This window comes from Artemia franciscana, chromosome 18, assembly GCF_032884065.1.
Source record: "Artemia franciscana chromosome 18, ASM3288406v1, whole genome shotgun sequence".
NCBI classification, from domain to species: Eukaryota; Metazoa; Arthropoda; class Branchiopoda; order Anostraca; family Artemiidae; genus Artemia; species Artemia franciscana.
Window position 1 is genome coordinate 22,421,696 of NC_088880.1, and position 27,078 is coordinate 22,448,773.

At 36.2% G+C, this 27,078-nt stretch overlaps 1 protein-coding gene across 2 annotated transcripts in view; it reads right to left on the reverse strand.

The window, feature by feature from the left end:
* Positions 1-26,459, reverse strand: part of LOC136038757 (integrator complex subunit 8-like) — a 135,613-nt gene extending 109,154 nt beyond the window's left edge. The window contains exons 1-5 of one of the 2 annotated variants that reach the window (XM_065722126.1): positions 26,345-26,459; positions 17,587-17,670; positions 16,483-16,672; positions 13,126-13,338; positions 5,213-5,453 (exon numbers count right to left, since the gene is read on the reverse strand). In XM_065722126.1, coding sequence (XP_065578198.1) covers positions 5,213-5,453; positions 13,126-13,338; positions 16,483-16,672; positions 17,587-17,670; positions 26,345-26,444 — 828 coding nt within the window. In that variant the 5' untranslated portion in view covers positions 26,445-26,459. The remainder of the gene's footprint in view (positions 1-5,212; positions 5,454-13,125; positions 13,339-16,482; positions 16,673-17,586; positions 17,671-26,344) is intronic. The other variant, XM_065722127.1, reaches the window with a different exon arrangement.
* Between the last annotated feature and the right edge of the window lie 619 nt (positions 26,460-27,078).

The following is a 27,078-nucleotide window of genomic DNA, read 5'->3' on the forward strand; positions in this document are numbered from 1 at the left end:
CATGAAAATTCTCTTCCCCCATGGGAAGATCCTCCCCCGTAACCCTCTCCCCTAACCCCCCACCAGAAGAAATCCTCTCTGAAAATGCGTGTATACTTCCCAATAACCAATACTATATGTAAACAATGGGCAAAGTTTATAACTGGCAGCCCTTCCCTAGGACAGTGGGAGATTAAGTCATCCTCAAAGACACAGTTATTAGATTTGTCGACTATGTTGAATAAAATGGCTATCTCAAAATTTTTGTCCGGTGACTTTGGGACAAAATGAGCGTGGGAGGGGGCCTAGCTGCCCTCCAATTTTTTTGGTCGGCTAAAAAAGGCACTAGTACTTTTAATTGCCGTTCGAATGAACCCTCTCGCAACATTCTAGGACTACTGGGTCGATACGATCGCCCCTGGGGGTGGGGAGGAGCAAAAAAACAAATAAACACGCATCCGTGATCTTTCTTCTGGCAAAAAATATAAAATCACACATTTTGCAGATAGGAGGTTGAAACCTCTACAGTAGGGTTCTCTGATACGCTTAATCTGATAGTGTAATTTTCATTAAGATTCTATAATTTTCAAGAGGCGTTTTTTTCCTTTTTTCAAAAATAAGGCAAATTTTCTTAGGCTCGTAACTACTGATGCGTAGGACTAAACTTGACGAAACTGATATATTTAAAATCAGCACAAAATCAGATTCTTTTGATGTAAGTAACTAATTAAGTAAGTAAGGTTATTGCCCGAAAATTCACAGGAATTAAAACGGAGCATAACAATTGAAAAAGAAGTCACACTAAGGAACATCACCAAACGTATTTACACAATATGTACATTAGCAAAACTACTGGTACAGGATGGCTAGCCACGGGTTCGCTCTTCCCTTAGAGTTCTTCAGAAAATCCTTGGTGACACGGTTAACACAGACTGTTGTATTGGATGCACCATAATTACGCAAGATATAAGAGCTACCCGTCCATAGTGGAAGTTTCAAAAGGAATTACACGAATTGAAAAAATAGAACTTAGTTTTGCACACTGAGCAGACGACAGGTATTTCCAAAAAGGTGCTCTATACAGTACATGTGGAAGGGCAATGGCATTATACAACGACGCAAGATATTTACGGTAGAACCGAGGTCTGTTACCGATAATTGACCCGTACATAATTCGGATTTTCACTTCTACGTGGCGCACAAGCAGCGTCCCGGTGGAGTGGAGGCTTCGACTGATTGATAAACCAAGGTAGGTAATACTCTCATATAGTTTCGCAACTGAATCGCTCAAAGGGATTTCTTTCTTCGCAGTGCTCCGCATTGAATAAAGACGGCAGATTTTGACACATTCAACGACAAACCAAAGTTTTTGTATTCCCTGTTCAACACATCAAAATTCTTCGATAGTCGATCAGTGGAACTGTTCAAATTAAGCAAGTCGTTAGCATACGTCATCAACGAAACATCAGTCCCCTTTGAAACACAAGACACCCGTTGCCTCAGAATTAGACAAAATAGCAGCAAGGGCGAACAGAGCATCAGCGCAACTGAGCCTTATTTTAAATCTCAACCGGATCCAGTGTAATTGGGGGGCAGTTGGGGGGACTGGAAATCTTAGAAAATACTTAAAGCGGTGAGATCAGGATGAAGCTGGATAGGAAGAATAAAAACCTGTCTAAGATTAACGTAAAATCAAACTGGTGGTTTGGCATTTGGCAACAGTGTCGAACATTTGACAATATAAGCATTTCCAGAAGCTTGCACAAAAACTGGCGACACAGTAATTGGGCGATACGAGGAGAATATGTTAGCTGGCTTCCCTTTTTCAGGATGGGCGTAAGTTGCCCCGTAGAGAAAACATCGGGTACAAAATCGACTACGAATAGGATCTGGTACAATAGTGTTAATAATTCATATACTATTCACAAGGTGACGTGCAAACAAATAGTCAACTCCGCGAGATTTTTTCTTTTTCAGCCTAAAGGAATTTGCAGTTACATCCAAAACAGATACGGAACAGTCCGGAATTCTTGACTTTGATAGCACAGATTCAAGTTGGTCGGTATATGGTACAGCTACACAGAGATTCGGGGCACTAAATTCACTCGGAAAGTAAGCTCGCCAGTGATTTGGATCACTAGGCATGAACTTAGGCGTGTTTGGGCAATCTGTCCATAAACGACTTCTCTCTGCATAGTCATTTTTCACATCCGTGCGATGCTGCTTGACGGCTTTCTAAAATTTACGTTTTGTGTGTACATGGAGAAAATTCAACACGCGGGATTTAGGGCGACCACTTTCCCTCCACACTAAGAACCAGAACTTGGCATCATGACATGCTTTCACTAGCTCTTGATTCTTTGAGAACCCTGGGATTTCATTACCTTTACGAATTTTGCTAACGGAAATAACAGCCTTTACTGCGGTTAGTGGTGCGTGGGTGATTTGAGCACAGAGCGCATTCATTGGCTTGTAGTAGAGTAAATGCCACACTGATCTTCTGAAGCGTCGTATCAAGCACTGTCCAATAAAGCGGGAAGTCGGCATTTGACCAATCTTTTATTTCATGCCACTGTGAAGCACTTTTGGCCTTTTTTTTATTCCTATCGATGTCGCTTCGTGGGAAAGACATTTTTCTTCGTTTTTCTTCAATGTTCCTCCTCCGGTTGAAGCTACCTATAAAAATGCCCTTCTCACCATATGTCAAAACTTGATCACCTGAGGAACTTAGTCATTGTTACACCTTCGGCTGTCCAGTCCCAAATTCGTCTAATGAAACCTGGTAAAGCCACAGGATACGATGGAGTACAAACTGAGCACCTCCTATACGCTACCCCACTTCTTATGCAGTATTTGCCACTATTATTTCAGGCTTGTATTTCTCATATTACCTACCTGTGTCTTATTACCTGTGTGTGGCTTGTATTACCTGTAACTTAAAGGAGGGCAAAAATCCAAAGGTTTGTGAATCGTAAGACCAATTAATATTTGCTCCACAATTGGTATGCTTTTTGTGTTTATTTCCAAGAAATAAATACCAAGTGCAACCATGGGGACAGCCAATTTGGATTTCGCGAAGGCTTGGGTGTGCAAAAAAAACACACATAACTTTTTTGGCTATTTTAGACCGCTATATGATGCTGAAAAAGAACCTGTATGCGTGTGCAATCGACATTTCAAAGGCATTCGATTCCATTATCCATTCACAAGCTATTTTTTCTCTACTGAGAAGTGGAATAAACCCTTTTCTCAGCCGTCTCTTATGGAATTGGTATGGTAATGCGTCCATACGGGTGCGGCTAGGTAGCCAGCTGAACAAATCTGTCACTGTTCGAAAAGGTTTGAAACAAGGCTCTGGGCTTAGTCCAGCTCATTTCAATAATGCCCTCAGAACCGTTACAAAGAATATTCTTCCATTTCTTTTTGAACCCTATATTGATGTCAGCCATCCCTGTAACGCAGATGATATCCTTCTATTATCAGATGATCTCCAGGTTCTCCAAAATACAATTCATACAGTTTGCTCTCGTCTTAATGAGATTGGGCTTCAAGTCGCCCCCTCTAAACTGAGCTTCTCGTCTACGGTTCGTCTCAACAACATTCCGTTACTATCAATGTTGGTCATAAACTATTTCTGCATCGTCCTCACTGAATTATTTAGGTCTCCCGTTTGGATCAAATGTTAAAAATACTCAAACACAAGTTCTCTCGACGTTGAAAGAAAAGCTTAGAAAATCGTATGGAAAGCTTGCTCGAGTTAAAGGCTAGTTTCACAAAATAACCCTGGACAGACTTTACAACGCTTTTTTGCACCGCATATCTTTTTCTTGGTCCTTTTGTGGAGTTTTTTTTTAAATATCTGAGTGGAAGAAATTAGATCTTTTTTCTTCCGTTTTCGCAAATATCTTCTGCAATTGTCGCTCTGGACTAGCAACCGGTACATTTCGAGTAGATATGGCGTTTTCGATATTTCCTCAAAAATGGACCAGCTTGTGGATAGGTTCCACAAGCTTCAAGAAAATATTGTCGACTTTCCACTTAATTGTTAAGCTTAATTGTAGTGCGAAAGTAGCCGAAATGTTTTTTTTTAGCTTTTTCTTGTTTATTGTTTCCATTTTATTTTATTTTGCCGTATTTTTATACTCCTCTAAGTGCATTTTATGTATGTAAAGAGAGTTTAAATGTATTATTATTTGTATATATGTAATATATCTCTTTATATAAAAATTCCGTTTTTTAGAGTTTCGGTTACTATTGAGTCGGGTCGCTCAATATTACTCATAGTATTAATCACTTTAATGTATTATTCTGGTATACCATACAAGGATAAAACCTTCGCTAATGCTGTTGTACCAACATAACCGAACGCTTGCTCATAGTATATAAAACTGAGGACCAAAGGTATTTAACTCAGACACCTCTCAAATTATTAACCTAAAGTAAAAATTTGGTCGACACATCCTCTACTTTTTCTAAAACCACATTTTTCTTCTCTTACAACTTTGTCTACAGCATCTCTAAGTACAAAAAGTATCATATTAAGACGTAATTTACTACCTAGAGAGACCAGACTAATGCCTCGATAATTACCACACTTATTCTTATCACCTTTCTTATACAGTGGTTTAGTTAACATTTTCCTAAAATCGTTAGGTACTTCCCCTTTTTCAAAAATCACATTTAAAATCTTCAGTAGCTTATTCCTAGCCTCAGAGCCGCCATATTTAAGAAACTCATTTACCACATTATCAGCACCTGGAGTCTTATTTTTTTTTATTCTTTTAGTATTGTCGCTAATTCTTCCTCACAAAACCAATCTTCCTTCACATCCAAGGTATCACAAACTTTTTTATTTTCCTCTATATCTTTTCCTGCAACTCTATCTCGGTTTAGCACATTCTCAAAACGTTCAGTTCATCTCTCTTTAACTCTTTCCTTATCACTAATTGTGGCTCCGTCCCTGTCTTTAACTGGGACGAGTCCAGATTGACTACTACAGAATTTTATGACCCATCCAAATTTTTATTTGATTTAACTTTCATTTTTCCATTCGTAGCACTGACTTTTTGTGTCACTGTTTTTGCTATTTGTATTTTGACATGAATCTTTACTTTCCTTTAAATCCTTTTTCTTCGTAGAAAACATTTCTCAAAATTAATTTTAAAAAAAAATATTCAGTCTTATTAAGTATCACTTAAAAAAGAAGAGAAAATTAACTGGAGGCAACGCTGACCTGAATGCGATACTCAGCTAAATGAATCATTTCTGATTTATCAAAGTAAAATATGAAGTCTCTTCCACTGGGGTCTGGGGGTACAAAAGCATCCACTGAGGGCATTGACGCAGTTTGACATTTAAGAAGCTTCTCCAAAACGGTAAATGATTCGTCTACTTTTTGAGACAATTGTTTTTGCGTTAAATCCATCATTTGCGTAAATGCGCCCAAATTAACAACATTGCTGCCGGTTGCAGGGCTAAAAAAAAACGAAGGTTTTACTAAAAACCGATAGACAATATACCAGACACTACATGCTCCAAAATAAGAAATGAGACGAGCAACCATACAATGGCAAAACAAATACAAAGTTTACAACCAAGTTCAACATTTGAAATTGTGTCAAATAACGTTTTTACGAATCAACATTTTCCCCTTTCACTTGACCTGGAACTTACATATTTACATTCTAGAAAGTAGGTGTCAAGTTACCTAGAAAGAGCGCGGAGCCCAAACAATTCATATCGAATCAAGCCAACTCTTGTAATATGGAAGTACATTACACAAACCTTTCTTTTACGCAGCAGTCAGTAACTATTCCATGTTGTTTTACCTTTTCGATTACTATCACATAACTTAACCTCGATTTAAAGCAGTACACAATTTCCTCGTCTATTAAAAACTCAGTATCAATTTCACAGAGGGCATCCGTAGATAAAGATGGCATTCATTTCCAAAAAAATCTTTTATACTCTTAATTTGTCAAATTTCTTGCTTGCACCAACAAATAAGACCTCTGCATCCCTAAGTTCTCCTTTTTTTGAACCAGAATTTTCAGAGTCTCCGGCTGGACAAAAATACTATTTTGCAAATTAAATAAAATAATTTATTATAAAAGAATAACTAACTTATTAATTAACTTTAATTAATATTATAAACCAAAGCTTCAATCTACAAAAATCTAGAAGATTTCTTATTTTCAGAAACTCGAAGTCTACAGATATTACATCTCTTTCCACAGATGAATAAAAAAAATTCAGTCAAAGCTTAATAATTTTCCTGCTCTAAATACCTTAAAAAATTAAAAACAAACAAATTTGTAGGACATGGCCTAATTAATCTTTCTAACGTTGCAATTGAGCCAAGTTGCAAGACAATCTAACACCCCCCAAATTGTGTATGCGTATGATCATTTAAAATCACTACTGAAAGTAAAGTATACTTACACGATCCAATATTATTCATCCAATTTAACATTGCTACTTAAAATAAACCCCATTCTGCCTTAGCATTAATTAAAAAAGCTTGATAATCAGAGACAAAACTACAGCGTTGTTGTATAGTAAAGGCCACAGCTCCAATGTTTTATTATCTATTTACTTTTTTTCCCAGAGACACTTCATATGAAAGGGGTTGTCACATAAACTTTGGAAGGGGACTCATTCGATTGGAAATCGGAGGTTCTAGTGCCCTTTTTAAGAGTCGAAAGTGATCGGAGGGCAACTAGCCTCCCACGCCCTTTTTTTCCAAATTCATCCGATAAAAATTTTGAGATAGCCATTTTGTTAGAAATAGTTCAAAGAACATATAAAAAAAATTCCAGTGACAACAAAACCCCCCAGGGCCCGGGGGCAGGTGTTGTAAGTTATTCCATGGGGACATATATGGCTCTTATGGAAGAGATGCTCGTATCAGCTTCAGAGAGTGCTCATTTGATTGGGAATTGAAAGTTATAGTTCGCTTTTAAGAGTCAAAAGAAATCGCAGTTCAACTAGCCCCCCCCCATCCACGCCCTTTTCGTTGAACACATCCAATAAGAACTTTAAGATAGCCATTTTTATTAAAAATAGTTCAAAGATCATATAAAAAAGAACCCGGGAGCAGGCGTTGCAAGTTATGTCCTGGGGGCATATATGGTTCTTATGGAAAGGATGCTCGTATAGACTTCAGAGAGGGCTCGTTTGATTGAAAATTGAAAGTTCTAGTTCAGTTTTTGAAAGTCAAAAGAGATTGTAGGGCACATAGCCCATCACACCCCCTTTTCTCCAAATGCATTCGATGAAATTTTAAGATAGCCATTTTGTTAAAAATAGTTCAAAGGTCAGATAATAAAAATTCAGGTGTCGACACAACCCCCCAAGGGCCCGGATGCAGGCGTTGTAAGTTATGCCATGGGGCATATATGGTTCTTATGAAAGGGATACTCGTACAACCTTCAGAGAGGGGTCATTTGATTGGAAATTGAAAGTTCTAGTTCACTTTTTAAGAGTCAAAAGAGATCCTAGGGCAACTAACCCCACCCCACGCTTTTATCCCCAAACCCATTCGATAAAAATTTTGAAATAGCCATTTTGATAAAAATAGTTCAAAGGTCAGACAAGAAAAACTCCGGTGTCGATACAACCCCCTAGAGCCCGGTGTTCAGGGCTATGCCCTGGGGGCACATATGGTTCTTATGGAAGGGATGCCCGTATAAACTTCATTAAGGGCTCATTTTACCAGAAATTGAAAGTTCTAGTTCACTTTATAAGAGTCAAAAGAGATCCGAGAACAACTAGCCCCCCTAGCCTTTTTACCCCAAATCCATCCGATATAAATGCGTCCAATCCAGTTTTTCATATAGCCGTTTAGTTTCAAAATAGAAAAAGATAATATAACAAAAACTCCAGGGGTAAAGCAGCCCCCTCCCCAGAGTCCGGGGGTAAGTGTTGTACAATGTGCCCTGGGGGCATATAAGGTTTCTATGGAAGAGATGATCGTATAAACTTCGGAGGGGGCTTATTCAATTGTAAACCCCAATTTCTAGTGCCCTTCTCAAGAGTCAAAAAGTAACCGGAGGGCAACAAGCCCCTCCCCCAAGGCCCATTTTCCCCAAATGCATCCAATCAAAATAGTTTAAAGTTCAAATAACAAAAACTTTAGGGTCAACCCATCCCCTCAGAGAGTGGGGAAGTGTTGTAACCTATGGCCCAAGGGCATATAAGGTTATATATAAGGGTTGGTCGTAAGAACTTCAGAGATAGCTCGTTTGAAAGGAAATTGAAAGTTCTAGTTACCTTTTTAAAAGTCATTAAAAGTGATCAGAGGGTATCTACCCACCCCATACCCACACCTTTTCCCCCAAATACATCTGATTAAAAATTTGAGAACAAAAGCCTTTTTCTTCAACATAATCCAAAATTCAAAGTACTATAAATTAAGGATTGAGAAATCCGCCAGAGCACCCAAGACAAGAATTGTAACTTATTTAAGTTCTTAAGAATCGAAAGTGATCAAAAAGTAACAAGCACCCCCCCCCCCCCTGTTGCTTTTTTTTCCAAACGCATCTTATTAAAATTTTGAAATAGCCATTTTGTTCAAAATAGTCGGAAATTCAAATTACTACAACTTAGGGGCTGAGAAATCTTCCCTAGCCCCCGGGGCAACTTATGTAAGTTGCCCATTAGAATATAAGGTTCTGTGGAAGGGGCGGTCAAATTAACTTTGGAGGGGGCTCATTCGATTGGAAATCGACACTTCTAGCTCTTCTTTAAGAGTCAAAAGTGATCAATGAACAACTGGCCCATGCCCCACTCTCCCAAAGGGCATCCGATCAAAATTTGGACACAGCCATTTTGTTTAGAATAGTTCAAAGGCCGAATAGCTATGCTTCCACGCCCCCAGCATCGGGAAATGGCTCTGAGTTACGGAACTTAATTATTGTTACTTTGATATTTGGACTTAGTGATTTACGTGGTAACTTCGACTTACGGTGCAATGGCTGCAAGTTGTGCAAGTTGCTTATTATTACTTTGATACTTTGTTTACTCTGATACCTTCTTAACTTTGATCCTTTCTTTACTTTGATACTTTGATATTGTTACTTTGATACTAGTTTTGATACTTTGATGAAAATTTGATGTTAAAAAAAAAAAAATTAAAAAAAAATATGAATCTTATTTTGAAGAGTTTTTTAAAAACTTGAAACTTTTTTCAATCAAACAAGAGCTAAGAGCTCATATGGAACTTGTGACGAGGTCGGAAGAGCCAAGAGATCATATGGTATGAGCTCTAGCAAAATTCTAAGAATCAATAGATTCCTTTAAAAGGAAAATCAGAGGCTTACTGCCGGTCGGGATTTAAAATAAGAGCTCTGAGCCATGAGGTCCTTCTAAATATCAGAATTCATTAAGATCCAATCACCCACTCGTAAGTTAAAATACTTCAATTTTTCTAATTTTTCCTCTCCCTTTAGCCCCCCAGATGGTTCAATCGGGGAAAACAACTTTATCAATTCAATTTGTGCAGCTCCCTGACACGCCTACCAATTTTCATCGTCCTAGCACGTCCAGAAGCACCAAACTCACCAAAGCACTGAACCCCACCTCGTAACTCCCCTAAAGAGAGCGGATCCTGGTTACGTCAATAACGTATCTACGACATTCATAAGCGTTTTCCAAGATTTCTAGTTTCCCCCTCCAACTCCACCCCCCCCCCCCAATCTCAACAGATATGGTCGGGATTTCAAATAAAAGCTCTAAGGCATGAGTTCCTTCTAAATATCAAATTTCATTAAGACCCGGTCACCCGTTCTTAAGTTAAAAATACCTCAATTTTTCTAATTTTCCCAAATTAACAACCCCCAGCACCCCCAAAGAGAGCAGGTCCATTCTAATTATGTCAATCTCGTATCTATAACTTGTGCTTATTCTTCCCATCAAGTTTTATCCCGATTTTCCACTCTAAGCGTTTTCCAAGATTTTCAGTTTCCAAGATTTCTTTTTCCCCCTCCAACCCCCTATGTCCCCGTATCCGATTCGAATTGAAAATGGAATCTTCTATATATCAAGTTTCATTAAGATCCGATCACCTATTCGTAAGACGACTCAATTTTTACGTTTTCCAAGAATTCCGGTTTCCGCCTCCAACTTCCCCCAATGACACCGGATCTGGTCAGAATTTAAAATTAGAGCTCTAAAGAACAAGATCCTTCTAAACATCAAATTTCATTAAGATCTGGTCACCCGTTCGTAAGTTACAAATACCTCATTTTTTTCTATTTTTATGAATTACTCCCCCCCCCCCCAACTCCACTAAAGAAAGCGGATCCGGTCAGGTTATGTCAGCCACGTATCTTGGACTTGTGCTTATTCTTCCCACCAATTTTCATCCTGATTTCTCCGCTTTAAGCGTTTTCCAAGATTTCCAGTCCCCCCTCCATTATAACACTGGATCCGGTCGGAATTTAACATAAGCGATCTGAGTTACGAGGTCCTTCTAAATATAAAATTTCAATAAGATCCAATTACTCCTTCGTAAGTTAAAAATATCTCATTTTTTCTAATTTTTTAGAATTAACCCCTCCCAACTCCCCCAAAGAGAGTGGATCCGTTCCGGTTATGTCAATCACTTATCTTGGACTTGTGCTTATTTTTCCCACCACGTTTCATCCCGATCCCTCCATTCTAAGCGTTTTCCAAGATTTTAGGTTCCCCCCTTAACTCCCCCAATGTCACCAGATCCAGTCGGGATTTAAAATAAGAGCTCTGAGACACGATATCCTTCCAAACATCAAATTTCATTAAGGTCCGATCATTCCTTCGTAAGTTAAAAATACCTTATTTTTTCTAATTTTTCAGAGTTAACCGTCCACCCCCACTCCCCCCCCCCAGATGATCGAATCCGGGAAACGACAATTTCTAACTTAATCTGGTCTGGTTCCTCACATGCCTGCCAAATTTCATCGTCCTAGCTTACCTGGAAGTGCCTAAACTAGCAAAACCAGGACAGACAGACAGACACACAGACCAACAGACCGACCGACTGACAGAATTTGCGATCGCTCTATGTCAGTTGTTAGATACCGAGTGCCCTGAAGATATAACAGGTAGTAATATAATTTGAATGAATATATCTCAAAACGAGTAAAGCTTAAGTTGAATATGCAAATCAAGCTTGAAACGAACACAAATACTTTGCTATTGAGGCATAAATGAAACCCAAAACGAATAGAAATTAAATAAACAGTCATAGCAAACAAACAAACAGTAGTTACTAATATAAATGATTAAATAAATCTTAAAACGAGTGATATTTAAATTCAATATGCAAATCCAACTTGAAACGAACAAAAATCTCTACAAAGATGAGTTAGGGCTTTGCCAGCTAAAATGTCGTTGAACTTAAAACCATGGGCATACCTCACATTTTCATAATTACAAAGGAGAGCAAAAACTGAGTTTTGGGGCTTCTCATGAGAATAATTTCATTTTCAAAATCCAAACAGCAGAAAATCCCTAACCCATAAAATAATACATAACACAAAAAAGTAGAAATGTAGCTACATTTTGGTATATAGTGCATAAAATTAGGTTAGGAAGTCTTCAAGTTAGAGGCGTTACACCGTTAATCTCCAAATTATAGTCGGTTAGCCCTGCTTTTTACAAAACAAATACTTCACTAATAACCTAAAGAATCGAAGAGAGCTTTGGGCACAATAACTCGTCTTCAGAAAAAATGTGATATTCAGCTTAGATTTTAGGTGGGAAGATAATGAATTTCTTCAAAATACGAATAACGTTTTCATTTTCTCGTATAACGCTTTCTTTTTATTCTTATCCAACTTTACAATTTCATTTGTAGCTCAATTGTAAAATCATTTTTGCATTGCATCATGGAGATATTTTGCCTAACTTGGATCACACTGAAATAGAATACGGACTAAATCATATAAAGTCAGTTATAAATCCAGTATATTCATGACTTCTATCATACTTTCAGTTATCTTTGTAATATTTCTACATAGAATCATGAAGCAGGCATACGTGCAAGGGGAGGGGGGATGTTTCAAATATGTTCTTTATTTTACCACGTACCTCTATCGTAAATAAAAAAAAACCTATAATAAATGAAAAACATCTCTGGGGAAAGTATCATTTCACAATCATTTAAAAACTTAAATGTGAAAGTTCAGAAATATTCAAGTCCATCATTATTAAAATATCCAAAGTTATATCATTAAGATTAATTTTGGCCCCCTAATAAGCAATAAAAATAAGTAATAAAACACCTGTCAGAATTTTAAATATATGCGCCTCATTAGTCACATTTTACATAGGCAATTTTTACATTTCCAGACGTTTTAACAGAAATATCGTTTACCTTATTTCGAAAAAAATAAGGAAAACGATGACAAAATTTGTAACTACTGATTGCTAGAAAATTGTCTTATAAACCAATTTTTCTGAGTCCACTCTAAAATTCTAGAAAATCAAGCCCTCCATTGCCCCAAGAAGATACTCCAGCTGGAACAGAAAATAAAGAGTTGGTGGGCACAAGGTTGAACAATTTTCAGATATTTATAGAAGTATTTTTTGTCATTTAAAATATAATGATTTTTTCTGAGGCAGAATTTGATGAAAGTTACTCACTTCAATATATACAAATTGAATAAAGACACACTGGGATGAGCAAAAACAGAAAAAAAAACACAAAATACAGGATTCCTAACAGAAGGGAAGGGCGGATGGATCCTTACGAATGGAATAGAAAAAGAAATTTAGAAGCGCATTTTGGAAGCGTCTCCAATACATTAAACTTACAAGGTAGATGTTCAGGATTTACCGCAAAAACCTCGTGGAACATTATAAATGGGGAGCAACATTATGTCATTAGATTCAAAGCGGTACAAACATAAAAGATGCTTAAGAATCCCCGTACTAGACCACTGGGACAACGTAATTAAAAAAGTAAGAAGAGATGTAATATGAAGCCGGATAACCTATCCCAACGGTTATTCCTATTGATTTGAATTAATCTTTGAGAAAATAATCGATTCCTATTAATTAAGACAAAATATTGTTTAATACTTATAGGAGAACCAACTAAGAATTATTCCCAATAGGCTATCTTTCGTCGCTGGAAAGGAGCCCTTAATTACCATGTTATCTTACCCAGTAATAAGAGCAGTATTCCTTGGTTTTGGTATGACATCTTGCTGTGTGGTATTATTCAGGATCCAGCGATGGTAGAGACTGACGGCTAGCACTGTTTCCGGTGGTAATGTTTCAAGAGGGATTGATACATGTTCGTTAGGATTGGAGACTTCTCCTCGAACCAGCTCCAGTAGATCAAGTACCAAAATTCTCTGAAGATAATTTGGAATCCTAAAATACCAAGGTCTATTTTAACATACCTGCAAATAAAGGGGTAGGCATCCTCTCTCCCTTGAATATCATATATATATATATATATATATATATATATATATATATATATATATATATATATATATATATATATATATATATATACATATATATATATACATATATATATATATATATATATATATATACATATATATATATATATATATATATATATATATATATATATATTATATATATATATATATATATATATATATATATATATATATATATATATATATATATATAATATAAACATTCACCAGTCAATGTCCAAAATTCCTTTTTCTCTGCTTGGATTCAATTAGCTTTGCAAATCAGCTTTTTCAGGCTTATGCAAGTTATGAAGGTAAAAATTAAAGTTAGGTTAGGATAGATTATGTTAGTTTTGTTTAGATTAAATTTGGTTATAAATATCAGACATGGGTTAAAAACAAAACCTAATCTAACCTAACCTGTAATCATCAAACCTTGCATTAAACTGTAAAAGTTGACTGGCAACGCTGACTAAATTTAAGGAAAAAAATGGTATTTTCGGGCATTCACCAAGTTGAGACATTCACGGCAATATATACATATATATATATATATATATATATATATATATATATATATATATATATATATATATATATATATATATATATATATATATATATATATATCGTATTATTGAATGTTAATACTTTAAATGCTACATTAACTAATCTATCCTCAGACAATGATGCTTTCTTCTCCTAAACTTAGCTATTCTCATTGGTCTCTTATGCCCTAAAGCGTTTAGATCTAGTTCTTCCTCACTCCCCCAATGTTCTGGACCGTAATATAATACTCAAATCAGCCGTCGCTCAGAATTCTTTTATGCAACATAATATTCGTTAGGTATAGCTCTTTCGTATTACTTTTATGAAAGATTCCCATTGATCTGACCAAGTACCCCCATCTAAAATGAATAAAAACCTATTATAGAAGAAAAACATCTCCTGGGATAGCACAATATCCGTTAGGCTCTGTGGTACTGCTTCAAAGGGACATTCCACTGAATCTATTCCGTTATTTTTCATATATATGCTATGTCTAGGTGCTTCTGAAAGTTTTCCTTACTGCCAACTAGTAGACATTTGCCATGTGCAAACAGTAATGAAACTAGGTTTGTTGTAAGCAGCCTGATACTAGATGCCTTTATCGGCTTCAAATATTCCTCAATACCATCAATAAGATTGTACTGTATATAGGAACAAAAGCAAAGGAGACAAAATGTTTCCCCGTTTCTCTCTTATCCTGCTTTGTACTACCCTTGATATACATCTAACAACCCTCACCACCATAAACATCTTAATTGTAGTCGTTACAAGAACTCTATGCAGCCGTATACCTAAGGGACTTTTCATCAGTAAATTCAATCTATTCCATTAAACACCCCTGTAAGGTTTAGAAAAAAATATGCTCCACTCCTCTTTTCCGTATGTTTTCCATTTTTGGTTTACCCAAGAATAATTTTCTTTCACAATCTTCTTGAACCTCCACCAATCTTTTTCTCCTTCTAATCCCGAACCAACCTACTACGTACAATCTTAGAAGATAGTTTACCTATTCCATTCCCGAACAATATTATCCTATAACGCCCATGATTCACTGGGTTTCTTTCTTAAAAAGAAGTACAATTGGCAACACCGTCCAATGTTCCAATTACTTGGGAATCTAAACCATGTTTGAAAAAATGGTCACTATAATCGGTAGCACCGACATTCGCGTCTAAATTCTGTATTATTGCCGAGATTCCATTTGCTCCAGCGGATGATGACCCCCACATTCTCTTAAGGGATTTTTATACCACATTTTGAGTGGAAGGCTACAAAAGCTCATGGACCTCTTCTGTAAGAAGACTATGTGACCACTGCTTTCTAATCATACTATGCTTCTAAGATCCACATCTTCCTCTAATCAACTTTTGTCTTACTTCTCCCTTTCCTCTAACTAATCTGTTCATCTTTAAGGTAGTGGAATCCTCCTTCCTTTACTTCTAAAATATTGCGTACACGCATTATTTGAAAGTGTTAGATCCACGAGAAGTACATTCCAATAAATTTTGGACAGTCTATAGACTACCCATCCATACTCAATACAAAACTTAATAAATTTACTTGCAGGTTGAGATTACCTATTAGCAGAACAGACAAGATAAAGGTCGGGTATATCTATAAACCGAATCATTTTATTTCAATAACTATGGCATCACGACCTATTCTGACTAATTATAAAACCATTACTGGATTGACTATTTTGATTTTGTGCGTAAGTTTCAAAGAAATAAGTATTTCAACTTAGTTCATGTCCTATGAGAGGCAAGCAAATATATTTACTTTGGAAATATTTTTATGAATTCTTTTATTTTATCAAATTTTCACTACAATCAATCATAGTTGCATATAGATAAAAACACTGCTGGGTCAAGTACAGAGCAATAAGTTTGGAAACAAATTTTCCGAGCATGATATTCTATTGATCCTAATGATCCTTGATGTTAACGAAAGACTTTCGACTGAGTGACTGATGGCTTCTTTGTCTTTAAAAAAAAACACGTTTATTGGAAAAGTGGTGCATCGAATAGATCTTCATTTTTCCAGGCAAATGAATAGATTGTGGTATTTACAACTAAATGATGCAGAGTATTCGTAAGCTTGTACCCTGTATCATTGCATTGATATGCATCACAAAAATTTTATCTCCCATGATACTATCTCAGGAAACCCCATGCTTTTTTGGATGTTTTCTGATGAAAACAGAAAAGGTACAATTGCTAAAAAAATCCACAAATTCTACTTGTGTAGAAAACCCACAGCTTTAAAATAAGCACCAAGTTCTTTGTATTGGGGGATGGCTTCTACTTAGGATAAGGGAAATTTATAGGTCCAAATGCTTATAAATATAAAATGATGAGTTTTCAGAGAATTTCCCAGAAGCAAGGGGGATTGAACAATCCTTAGTACAGATAAAATAGTTTATTTCTATACATGGTGTGTGCACCAAGATCATTTTTGGATATGATTTACCTAAAAGTAAGTGCACGGAAGAAAAATAAGGAAGAAGAAAAATTACCGTTCTCGAAAATTTTCAGAAAGTATATTCCACTTGAAGAAAGCTGCTACTTTCAGAGCAAGTAAACGGAGCGAAACACTTTTCTTGGGAAGAAGTCGATCTCTGATGGTTATCAGACTCATAGGATCATTCATGTCTCTATAGGTTTGAGCACTCTGAAGGAATAAAAGCATGACTTCGCAAGCATCCTCTGAAAAAAGGAGCAAAACTGATGAAACGATTTTACAGGTAAATGTTAAATTTGACAGAACTGGATTAAGATTATGCCAGCCAATTATATTTTATTCATAAGAAACTGAAAAATGAACAGTTTTATCAGTCAGTACACTGCTGGTATTTATAAATATACTAGTTTTTTAAAACCTTGATTTTGATCTATGAGCAGTTTAATATTGTAAAATTATTAATTTTACATTTAATATTACAAAAAAACTATTAATTTTACAATAAAAAATAAATAACTTTAGACTTATTAGTTTCCAAAAAAACAAGCAACAACATGAACCTTTAAATAGATTCATGTGCTTTTTCTTCTACTCCACCAGCTAAGCATTCATTCAATCAATCAATCATATTTATAAATATACTAATTTTTTAACACTCTGATCTTGATCTATGAGCGGTTTAATATTGTAAAATTAAATTTATCAGGTCTTATCATAGACTTATTAATTCCCCAAATAACAAGCAACAACGTGAACTTTTAAATAAATTCATGTGCTTTTTCTTCTATTCCACCAGCTAAGCATTTTTTCAATCAATTAATCAATGACTTTATTGTAAATAATAAATACAGAATATATTTAACAACTTAAGGAGAAAACAGAAGTACGGCAAAGTTTCCTGGTTTCTTTCCAGAGTCTTTATGTTTCATACTAATTTATGTTTCCTGGGAGAACTGAAAAAAAATTGTTACTCCAGAAAAAAAAAAGAAACTTACAAGCTACAAGTTTTTAGGAAGAATGCAAATATTTCCATAAGGCTATCTGTTGTAAAAAAAAAAGACATCATAAGTTAACTGAGCATGCTTAGGTGGCACAGTAATACATAAAAAAAGTCACTTAATTAGTAGATTTTGAGAGCAAATGAATACAGAAGCATTACCTGGAGATATATAAACAAGATCACAGGATAATTTTGAGGGGTCCAAAATATATTCCAAAGTGGAAATCATTGAAAGAGTAAGACCTAGAAGAAATTAAGTGATAAGGGCTGTATATAAGAATAATGGCAACAAGCTCTTTCAATCCAGAACTGGTAAGATTTTATCTTTCAGACAAAAATTTATATAAGATTGTTCCTAAGAAACTTGATACTGTCACTGCCAGTTGCTATTTTCTGTGGTTCTCTCAAGCAACCTAATTTATTAATTATTCCAGGTATTCCAGATTTGTCATGCACTGAAGAAACTCAAACCCAGAGAGGGGGTGATATAGTTACACTGTGTTTGGAGATGCTTTTATCACAAAAACAGGTATAGGCTTGAGACATCCACATCTCTTGTTTCTCCATGATATGTGTCTCTTTGTAACAATTTTTCATGATATTAATAGTACAAGGTTACTTAAAAAGAAGAACAAGGAGACAGAGTTGTTACTAGCCAAAATGTTTAGGAGGAGGGTTTACCAACTGGTTGGTCATTTTTACTGACTTTCTTTTTATCAATAACTAGCATAATGTTCGTTTTGAATGTGATATGTAAAATCACTACACGAGTCAGTAAAACCACTGCATTTATTGACCAAGGTTCTGGTAAATCTCATGTCACTATTTCCATCTCTTTATTTAATCAAATGGAAAATTAAAATTATAGCAACCATCTGTATAATCATGGCGGAAGTTGGTAAAACTGCTGCATTTTCTGACCAAGTTTGAGATATCTGTAGATGATATGTCAGTATTTTCACAGTCTTTATTAAAAAAAAAAAAAAAAAAAATTGGCAGAGTGGTGGAACAACTCATTTTTTACCGAGTACCCAAAAACAATGGAGGGACGGGGGCCCTCATACGCGAAGGCCCTGCAAAGAAAAAAAATGTAATAACTTATTTTTGGGGAGGCAGTGAAGTTTTGAAAAAGACAAGAATACAAAATATAGACTAAAACAAAGAAAGTTAAATAAAAATAAAAGAAATTAGAAAACTCTTTAGATCTTGAAAGAGGGCATGGATCTAATCTTCCCTCCCCATGTGAGTGTTTGGTGGAGACAACCATGTACTCTAAGCTTTGAATGATACATATCAGTTTCTCAAGATTGTTTATCTGAAATTTGTGGTTGGATCAAATTACTCAGCAGAATAATTCTTTTTATCAATAAATTGCTTAAGTCTATTCAAATGATGGTGCCAAAACTGGTACTTTCTAAATTTCTTACTTTCACATTTTACTGAGGGTACTCACGGGACAAGAAGCATAGATGCTATAATGAAAAATAGACATAATACCATTTTAGTAAAAAGAAAGTTGCAAACTCAGATTTAATAAAATCAGCATGAGCCAGTTATTAGTTTAATTAGAATTTATCCATCTCCTGCTATTACTCGGATGCAAAAAAGATATACCTTCATCATGCAAAATCAGTTGGCAATGTACTTCTTGTTTTTCAACTCACTTGAAAATCATTTATTTCTTTTTTGTTGTTGTACTGGACAAGCTGGGATATAAGCACACAAAGCTTAGTAAACAATACATGTCAGAGAGCCCTACCCTCCAATTTCCATGAAACATATAGACGTCTTTATTGACATACTATGAGAAGTGTCAAAATTAAATACAAGTTTGGGTGTTATATGTTATGTGGAAGATTGTCAATAAGAAAAATATTTTAATCAATCCATGAAATGAACTTCCACTTGCAATTAATGTCAGTTGATAGAAACCATCATATATCTACAATGCAGCTTACATCATAGGAATTGATCTAACCAGGATTTTAAGTCAAAGCAATAGGTGAAGTTCTAGATGAGGAACTTTTTGCTGTCTTGGAAAGTACTTTAGTTGGGGAAATGAAACTTTCAGGAATGAATCTAGGACAAAAAACATACCCTGGGAAGGTGCTGTAAAGGTACTATCTCTACCTTTCCTTTATTTCTACAGCTTAGAAGATTGCATAGAAGACAATCTAGACTCATCTAGACTTTGACAAAAAATTGTTTAACCTTAATTCTGGGTTTTAGTCTCTTTTTCTTTGGCTCTATGTTCTGAAAACACAATTACTATGATTATAGAAGGATTATAGGTCAAAACGAGATTTTTTTTTTCTGAACTTAAGAAATAAGTTTAAAATCAATGAAATTTTACAAATCAGGCCTCAGGCAGCTAAGTGCTGTGGTAAGTTGTTAGTCGTAGTAGTAAGATTAAACATGTATTTTAGCCTTGAAATGCTTCCCTTGTGCCTAATTTGCACTCTATATCTATTTCTGAAAGTTTTCACTTTAGCAATACAAGTGGCCCATTGTGTAAGGTCATAAATAGTTAGTACCTTCTGGAGGGGGAAGTGGTAGTGGCAGATATTCCAGATGACCTTTCTGGTTCACCATCAGTACTCTGAATCTGCTTCTGAAAATGTTATTCACCTAACTCAGCTAATTACCAAGATAAAACAACCAGTAAATATTGAGTTTTAAAAGCTAGCTAAAGGATAAGCATACCACTGAGTGTGCCTTTTAATGCTGACTCCAAATTTGTTAAGCCTAATTGCTATACTTTCTAATGTACCCTGGATTTGTTAAAAACTTAGACAATTCTATTTTATTTAAACTGGCTTTATGAATCAGGTGTTGGTGAGAAATAGGCAAAAAAGAAACTAATGTAAATCCATAAAATCAGCAAAGTTCTGTATAGCCTATATCCTAAAGCTAGGCCAAAAACTGGCATCACTAGGGGAGCTAGAGTACATTTTTAGGGTGGCAATTAGCATATTTTGAATCAGTGTTAAAATAATTACTGAGCTCATCTTTTAGCTAACAAATTCATAGAGTAAACCACAATTTACTGCAAATGCCTCTCATCTAAAATTGTTTCCAATGGTCCATTCCTGGAAGCATTTTTATCTAACACAGAAGCAATTCAAGACAGCAGATGTTTAGAGGCCTAGCTAATGACTTGTAGAGGTTGGAATGAAACTCACAGTTCCTGCTGGATCCATTGCCCCACAATCCCAGACCACCCCTTCTGGAACTGAATACTCTCAATAATAAATACCATTTTCTTGCATTTGATATGTCCTCCTGTATGCCTTGAAAAAAATTGCTGAGTTTGGTAAGATTGTGTATACAGAACATTCCTCATTTTTGTTAATGAGTCAAAATCCAGTAATAATGTGTAATGTAGACCATATCTCCCCTCCCTTAATATTGCAACCACACAATAGTTTTTAATGGTTTATGTATTATACTAGCTGTAACAAAGGCCATAAATATGACACCAGTAAATGTTCTAAATAATTTTCTACCTAGCCCTACCTTGGAAAATATTATAGTTTATTCAGATTCAATGTCAAGTCATGAGTTCCTCCATTTGGCCTAACAATGTAAGGAAGACATAAATACTATTTGTTATCTAACATTTACAAAGGGTACAAAGATATATCTCCAGTATATATTTCTTAAATACTGACTACCTAAGTAGGAGATCAATTCCCCAATGAGTTCTTTCAATGGAGATTATTAGAGGCTCATGTGACAAATAATAAACCAAATACATCTCTACTTCCCATCAAATTTCACTCTAAAATCTGAATATATACAGGTTCAAGCAACCTAAGTTGTAGGCTTCCTCTTATTAAACCCCCAATGCTACTTGCATCACACCCTCATTCCTGTATTGCAGATCCCACAATACAAAACAAAGAACAACAGTCTACCAACATCTAAAGAAAACATGATAATAAAATACAAGTATCATTAAAATCTTTATTTTATGATCTTTTCCTAATATTACAATTATTTTTCTAACACTACAACCTACCTCCTCCTTGGTGATCCCAGATAAAGCACTAGGATATATAACAAACAAAGCCCTAAAACAATGAAGTTTATACATGTATACCCCTATGTGAATAATAAAATGATAGAACATGAACTATACCTGTTGTGTTTAGTGCTTTTATGCTTATGCTTGCTGCTTATTATCTTATGATTGCTGTTTGCTTATGTAGTTTTGTTGCAGGTCGGTTGGCTTAATAAATTATTCAACTGGTAACAATACATGGTGTCAGAAGTGTCAGAAATGGACAATCTTTTTCCATGCCCATCATTCAACTGGGAATCAGCCAGTCTACAAGCATGGACAAAATTTGAACAGCATGTAAATCTCATATTCAACGGGCCGCTGAGTGGAAAGAATGCCAAACAACAATGTTCATACCTTCTTCTGTGGCTAGGAGAAAAAGGACGAGATGTCTTTAGTACCTGGACATTAGCATCAGAAGAAAAAGACAAACTTGATGTTTATCTTAAGAAATTTAAAGAGTACATTGCTCCTATGAACAATCCTATATTTGCTCGCTATAAATTCCATAAGCGGGATCAGTTGGAGCATGAATCAATTGAACATTACATTACAGCCCTCAAGGTGCTTGTCAAAGACTGTGAGTTTACAGACAATTTTGAGAAGGAGATGGTGAGAGACAGATTAATATGTGGACTGAAACAACATAGAATTCGAGAAAAACTATTATCTCAAGGTGGAACCCTTACTCTTGAGACTACAGTGACAATTGCAAGAGCTTTTGAGGCAACACAAGAGCAGCTCATATCCATGTCAGCCATGTCCTTGTCACCTACAACAGTAAAGGAGCCAAATGTAAAACAAGAATTAGACTATGTAAAAAGACAAAAGAAGTATGACCAACCCACAACAAGTAAGAAGTGTTACTTCTGTGGTGGGGCATATGACCCAAATCACAAATGTCCAGCAAAAGGGAAGTCTTGCTCCAAGTGCGGAAAGACAAATCATTTTGCTCGTGTCTGCCGTAGCAAACCAGTAGATACTATTGATATGGAAGGAACAGATGGAAATCAAGAACAAGAAATTTATATTGATACATTACTTATTGGAGCCATAGCTGAGAAATCAAGCCAACCGACTGTGGCTATCAAACTGAATAATTCAGCATGGGAAACTCTATTCAAAATCGACACAGGAGCTGAAGCAAATGTTATCCCAAAATCTGTCTTTGACAGACTTAAACCCAAACCACAACTAGACAAGACAAGTCAGATCCTTGTAGCTTATGGAGGAACTCGCATTCCAATTGCGGGAGTATGCTCTTTAAATTGTAGACATAAAGGAATTATCAACAAAAAGTATAGTTTCTTTGTAGTTGATACACAGTCAAACCCAATACTAGGATACAAAGCATCTGTAGAAATGGGGTTTGTGAAGGTAGCTACATCTATCTCTTCCTTATCTACAGAGAAGAGTGGTCAGAAGAACCCAATTCCCAAAGAGTTTGATGACGTCTTTGCTGGGATAGGTAAACTCCCAGGTAAAGTAGAGATCCATGTAAAAAAGAATGCAATCCCATCAGTTAATCCTGTCAGGAGAATACCTTTTGCCTTACATGAGAGGGTTAAAAGCGAACTGGAGCGCCTTGAAAAAGTAGACATCATTGAAAGAGTGGTGACTCCAACCAAGTGGGTTAATTCAATTGTAGCCGTGGAAAAGTCAGACGAATCGTTACGTTTATGCTTGGATCCAAGAGAGCTTAATAAGTCCATACAAAGGCCCTATTATCCAATGCCAACTTTTGAAGATATAGCCGCCAAAATTCATGGCCATAATAAGTTCTCTAAGCTTGATGCAACATCTGGGTATTTGATGCTGGCATTAACTGAGAAGTCTTCACTTGTCACAACTTTCAACACCCCATTTGGCAGGTACAAATACAAAAGAATGCCATTTGGATTAATATGTGCACAAGACGAATTCCAGCGAAAGATGGAAGAAACCTTTGGCAACTTGAAAGGCGTTGGTGTCATTGTTGACGATATCCTTGTATCAGGAAAAGATGAAGAACATGATGAGAATTTAAGGAAAGTCCTAGAGAAGGCCAGAGAAGTTGGAGTAAGGTTTAATCCAGAAAAATGCATATTTGGATCAACAAGCGTGCCATATTTTGGACATCTAATAACTGCAGATGGTATCAAACCAGATCCTTCAAAAGTTCAAGCCATAATTGAGATGCCACATCCATCAAACAAAGACGAACTGGCCACATTCCTTGGAATGACAAACTTCCTTTCAAAATACATTCCAAACTTGTCATCTCTAAACTATCCCCTCAGAGAGTTGGGAAAACAAACTGTCTTTGAGTGGACCAATGAACATGCAACAGCAATGAATAGAATCAGAACTTCGATTTGTAATAACCTTGCAACCTTTGATACTAAGGCAAAATCTGTTGAGATGAAAACCGACGCTTCCAAGCATGGTCTTGGGGCAGAGTTGAGCGTAGGTGGAAAAATTGTTGCTTTTGGATCAAGGGCTCTCACATCAACAGAACAAAACTATTCTCAGATTGAAAAAGAGCTATATAATATCCTCTATGGCTGTAAAAAATTTCATCAATTTGTCTATGGGAGGAGAATCATTGCACATACAGATCATAAGCCACTAGAGGCTATATTGTCAAAACCACTAAGCCAAGCCCCTCCCAGGCTCCAAAGAATGATGATTCAGCTACAGCCATATGATATTATGGTTCAATATGTTAGAGGAAAGGACTTACCAGTTACAGACACACTGTCAAGACTGCATCCACCCCACCTTGATGAAGAATGCTCCCTGGAGATTGAATTCCATGTTCACTCTGTTATGAAAAGTATCCCAGTCAGTGATAAGAAGATGGGGATCATCTTAGAAGAAAATAAGAGAGACCCAATTATGATAGAACTTACCTCGGTCATACAAAAAGGATGGCCGAACCACCGACACCAGTGTTCTGCTAGCATGCAACCTTACTGGAATGTTAGGGATGAGTTGTCCATCGTTGATGGCATCATTTTAAAAGGAAATAGAGTTGTCATTCCAAGGGCATTACGAAGGAACATTCTGCAGCAATTGCACGTATCACACCTAGGGATGGAGAAAAGCAAGCAAAGAGCCAGAAGCTCCATTTACTGGCCAAATATGAATTCAGCTATAGAAGATCTGATCCGGAACTGTGAAGCTTGTGGGAAATTTTCCAGAAATAATCAGAAAGAACCACTGATATCAACACCAATCCCACAGTATCCTTGGGAATACCTGGGTATTGACCTTTGCAAGATCTACAGAAGAGACTATATAGTAACCAGTGACTACTATAGTCGTTTCATAGAGATTGACCGAGTCGAACCGGCAACCTCTTCAGAAGTAATAAAGAAGCTCAAGGCCCATTTTGCTAGATATGGTATTCCTGAAAAAATTCGGTCTGACAATGGACCACAGTTTACATCTTATGAATTCCAGTCCTTTTTGCAGAAATGGGACATCCAGCATCTGACTTCAAGTCCGAATTTCCCGCAGTCTAATGGCCATGCTGAGAAGGCCGTGGATATAGCGAGTAGGATCATGCTAAAAGCTATAGAGTCCAATACAGACCCCTACCTTGGTCTTTTAGAATATCGGAATACTCCAGTAGATGGTGAGGCATCACCTGCCCAGCTTCTTATGAGTAGAAGTTTAAGATCCATCCTTCCATGTACTCGAAAGCAACTGGAGCCAAATACTGTTCCAAAGACAAAATTCCTTGAAGCAAGAACTAGTCGACAAGAAAGGCAGAAGCAGAACTATGACAAGGCTTCTAAAGATCTAATAGAGTTGAAAGACAATCAACCCATTTGGGTCAAGCTGTCAAAGGAAGCTACATGTTGGACGAAAGGTGTAGTGACGTCATGCGTATCTCCAAGATCTTACCTTATACAAGCCGAAAATGGTAGATTTTATCGCAGAAATCGGGCCCATTTGAAACCACGGTCCAGTGCTGAAGACAACAGTGCTCAACAATCTTCAGGATTCACAGGGGATGAGGACCTTACAGCAGAATTTCACCCTCCTGTGACTCAATCCTCTTCTCCAAAAAAGGCTGTTCCAAAGACTCCAGATAATTGTAGTACCAGAGAAATCTTCCAAGACAGCCCTTACAGAACCCCAAGAACTCCAACACCCCTTCCAGCAGCAAACAGTGAAAGCAGAAACGGAGAGGATTATTCACGACCCTATGTAACAAGAACTGGTAGAGTGGTTAAGCCAAGGAAGATAATGGACATTTAAATTGGTAGTGTTTCTTTTTTTGTGTGTGTGCTTTTATAGCACAATTATTATTGTGAAAGAAGGGAGATGTTGTGTTTAGTGCTTTTATGCTTATGCTTGCTGCTTATTATCTTATGATTGCTGTTTGCTTATGTAGTTTTGTTGCAGGTCGGTTGGCTTAATAAATTATTCAACTGGTAACAATACAATACCTATAATATAAGCATGTTTTGATTAATCAGATTTTCATGTTGGTTCCCACTGTTATCCACACTTTTAATTCATTTCAAACTATAGCACCCATTAATTAAACAAAACACCCAAGAAGTGAAATTAGGTTCAGCCTAATGAAATATAAGCTTCATTTAACCTTCAGTTTATATAATGATGTAATTTGGGCTATATATTTGCACATTAGGGGTGGGGTTGAAGTATTTTGACAGCAACCCTAACATAGCTAAATCCCCCCCCCCTAATATACAAATATATAACCCAAATTGTACAAGTCCAATGCATTCTATCACCCATCAGTCACTAAACTAGAATTTTACCAATATTTCTGTTTTTTTAAAGACTGAGCATTCCCAGCCAGTACTTTAAGGGCCGTTTTCAATACCTAACACCTACCTACCAGTACAATACTGTCAAGTTTTGAAATATTGCGTTTGAAAGTTGAGGGTTGCCAAATATCAGGGTTTTTAACGAGGTGTTTTATTCCTGTCCACATCTTCCTGTCTTATCTGACTAGCGTTTAATGAGACGCACAGACGTCGGAGGTGACTCGGGGTGCGTTTCTTTACTTCTCCAATGGGATTTTTACTAATCGAGGTTTAACCCCTAAAAGATAGCAACAAATACTTGTCTGGCCACGTGTTACTGAAAACGGCAAGATTAATTGCGAATAATAACAACATTGGTCACGTGTAATTATTATTTTAATGCTATGTGAAGTTTTGACAAGGAAGAGGCTAGGACTTTGGGCCTGTTTCAAATTTTACAGGCAAATACAGCTTCAGCAATTATTTCAGAGCTGGGTAGCCTAATACAATTTGTGTGGCCAGAAGTTTAATTGTAAGATTTCAAATTGTGGTTGTCATTTGCCTTTTTAAGTCATTCCATTCAAGATGCTTTGGATATTTTTTATTGTGATAAATTGTCTTAATGCTCTGAAAAGGGAAAATTATTTCAATTGCATAGGATAGGAAAATTTTGGTAGGCTAATTAATTCAAAGTCCTAAATTAGCCAGGGAAGTGCTTTTTTTTTTCACTAAAAAATCACCACGTTCTTTGAACTCCAATTATATAGCCCTGTTTTTGGCCCCCTTGATCCAGTTCCTGATTGTCATTTACACTAAATTTCA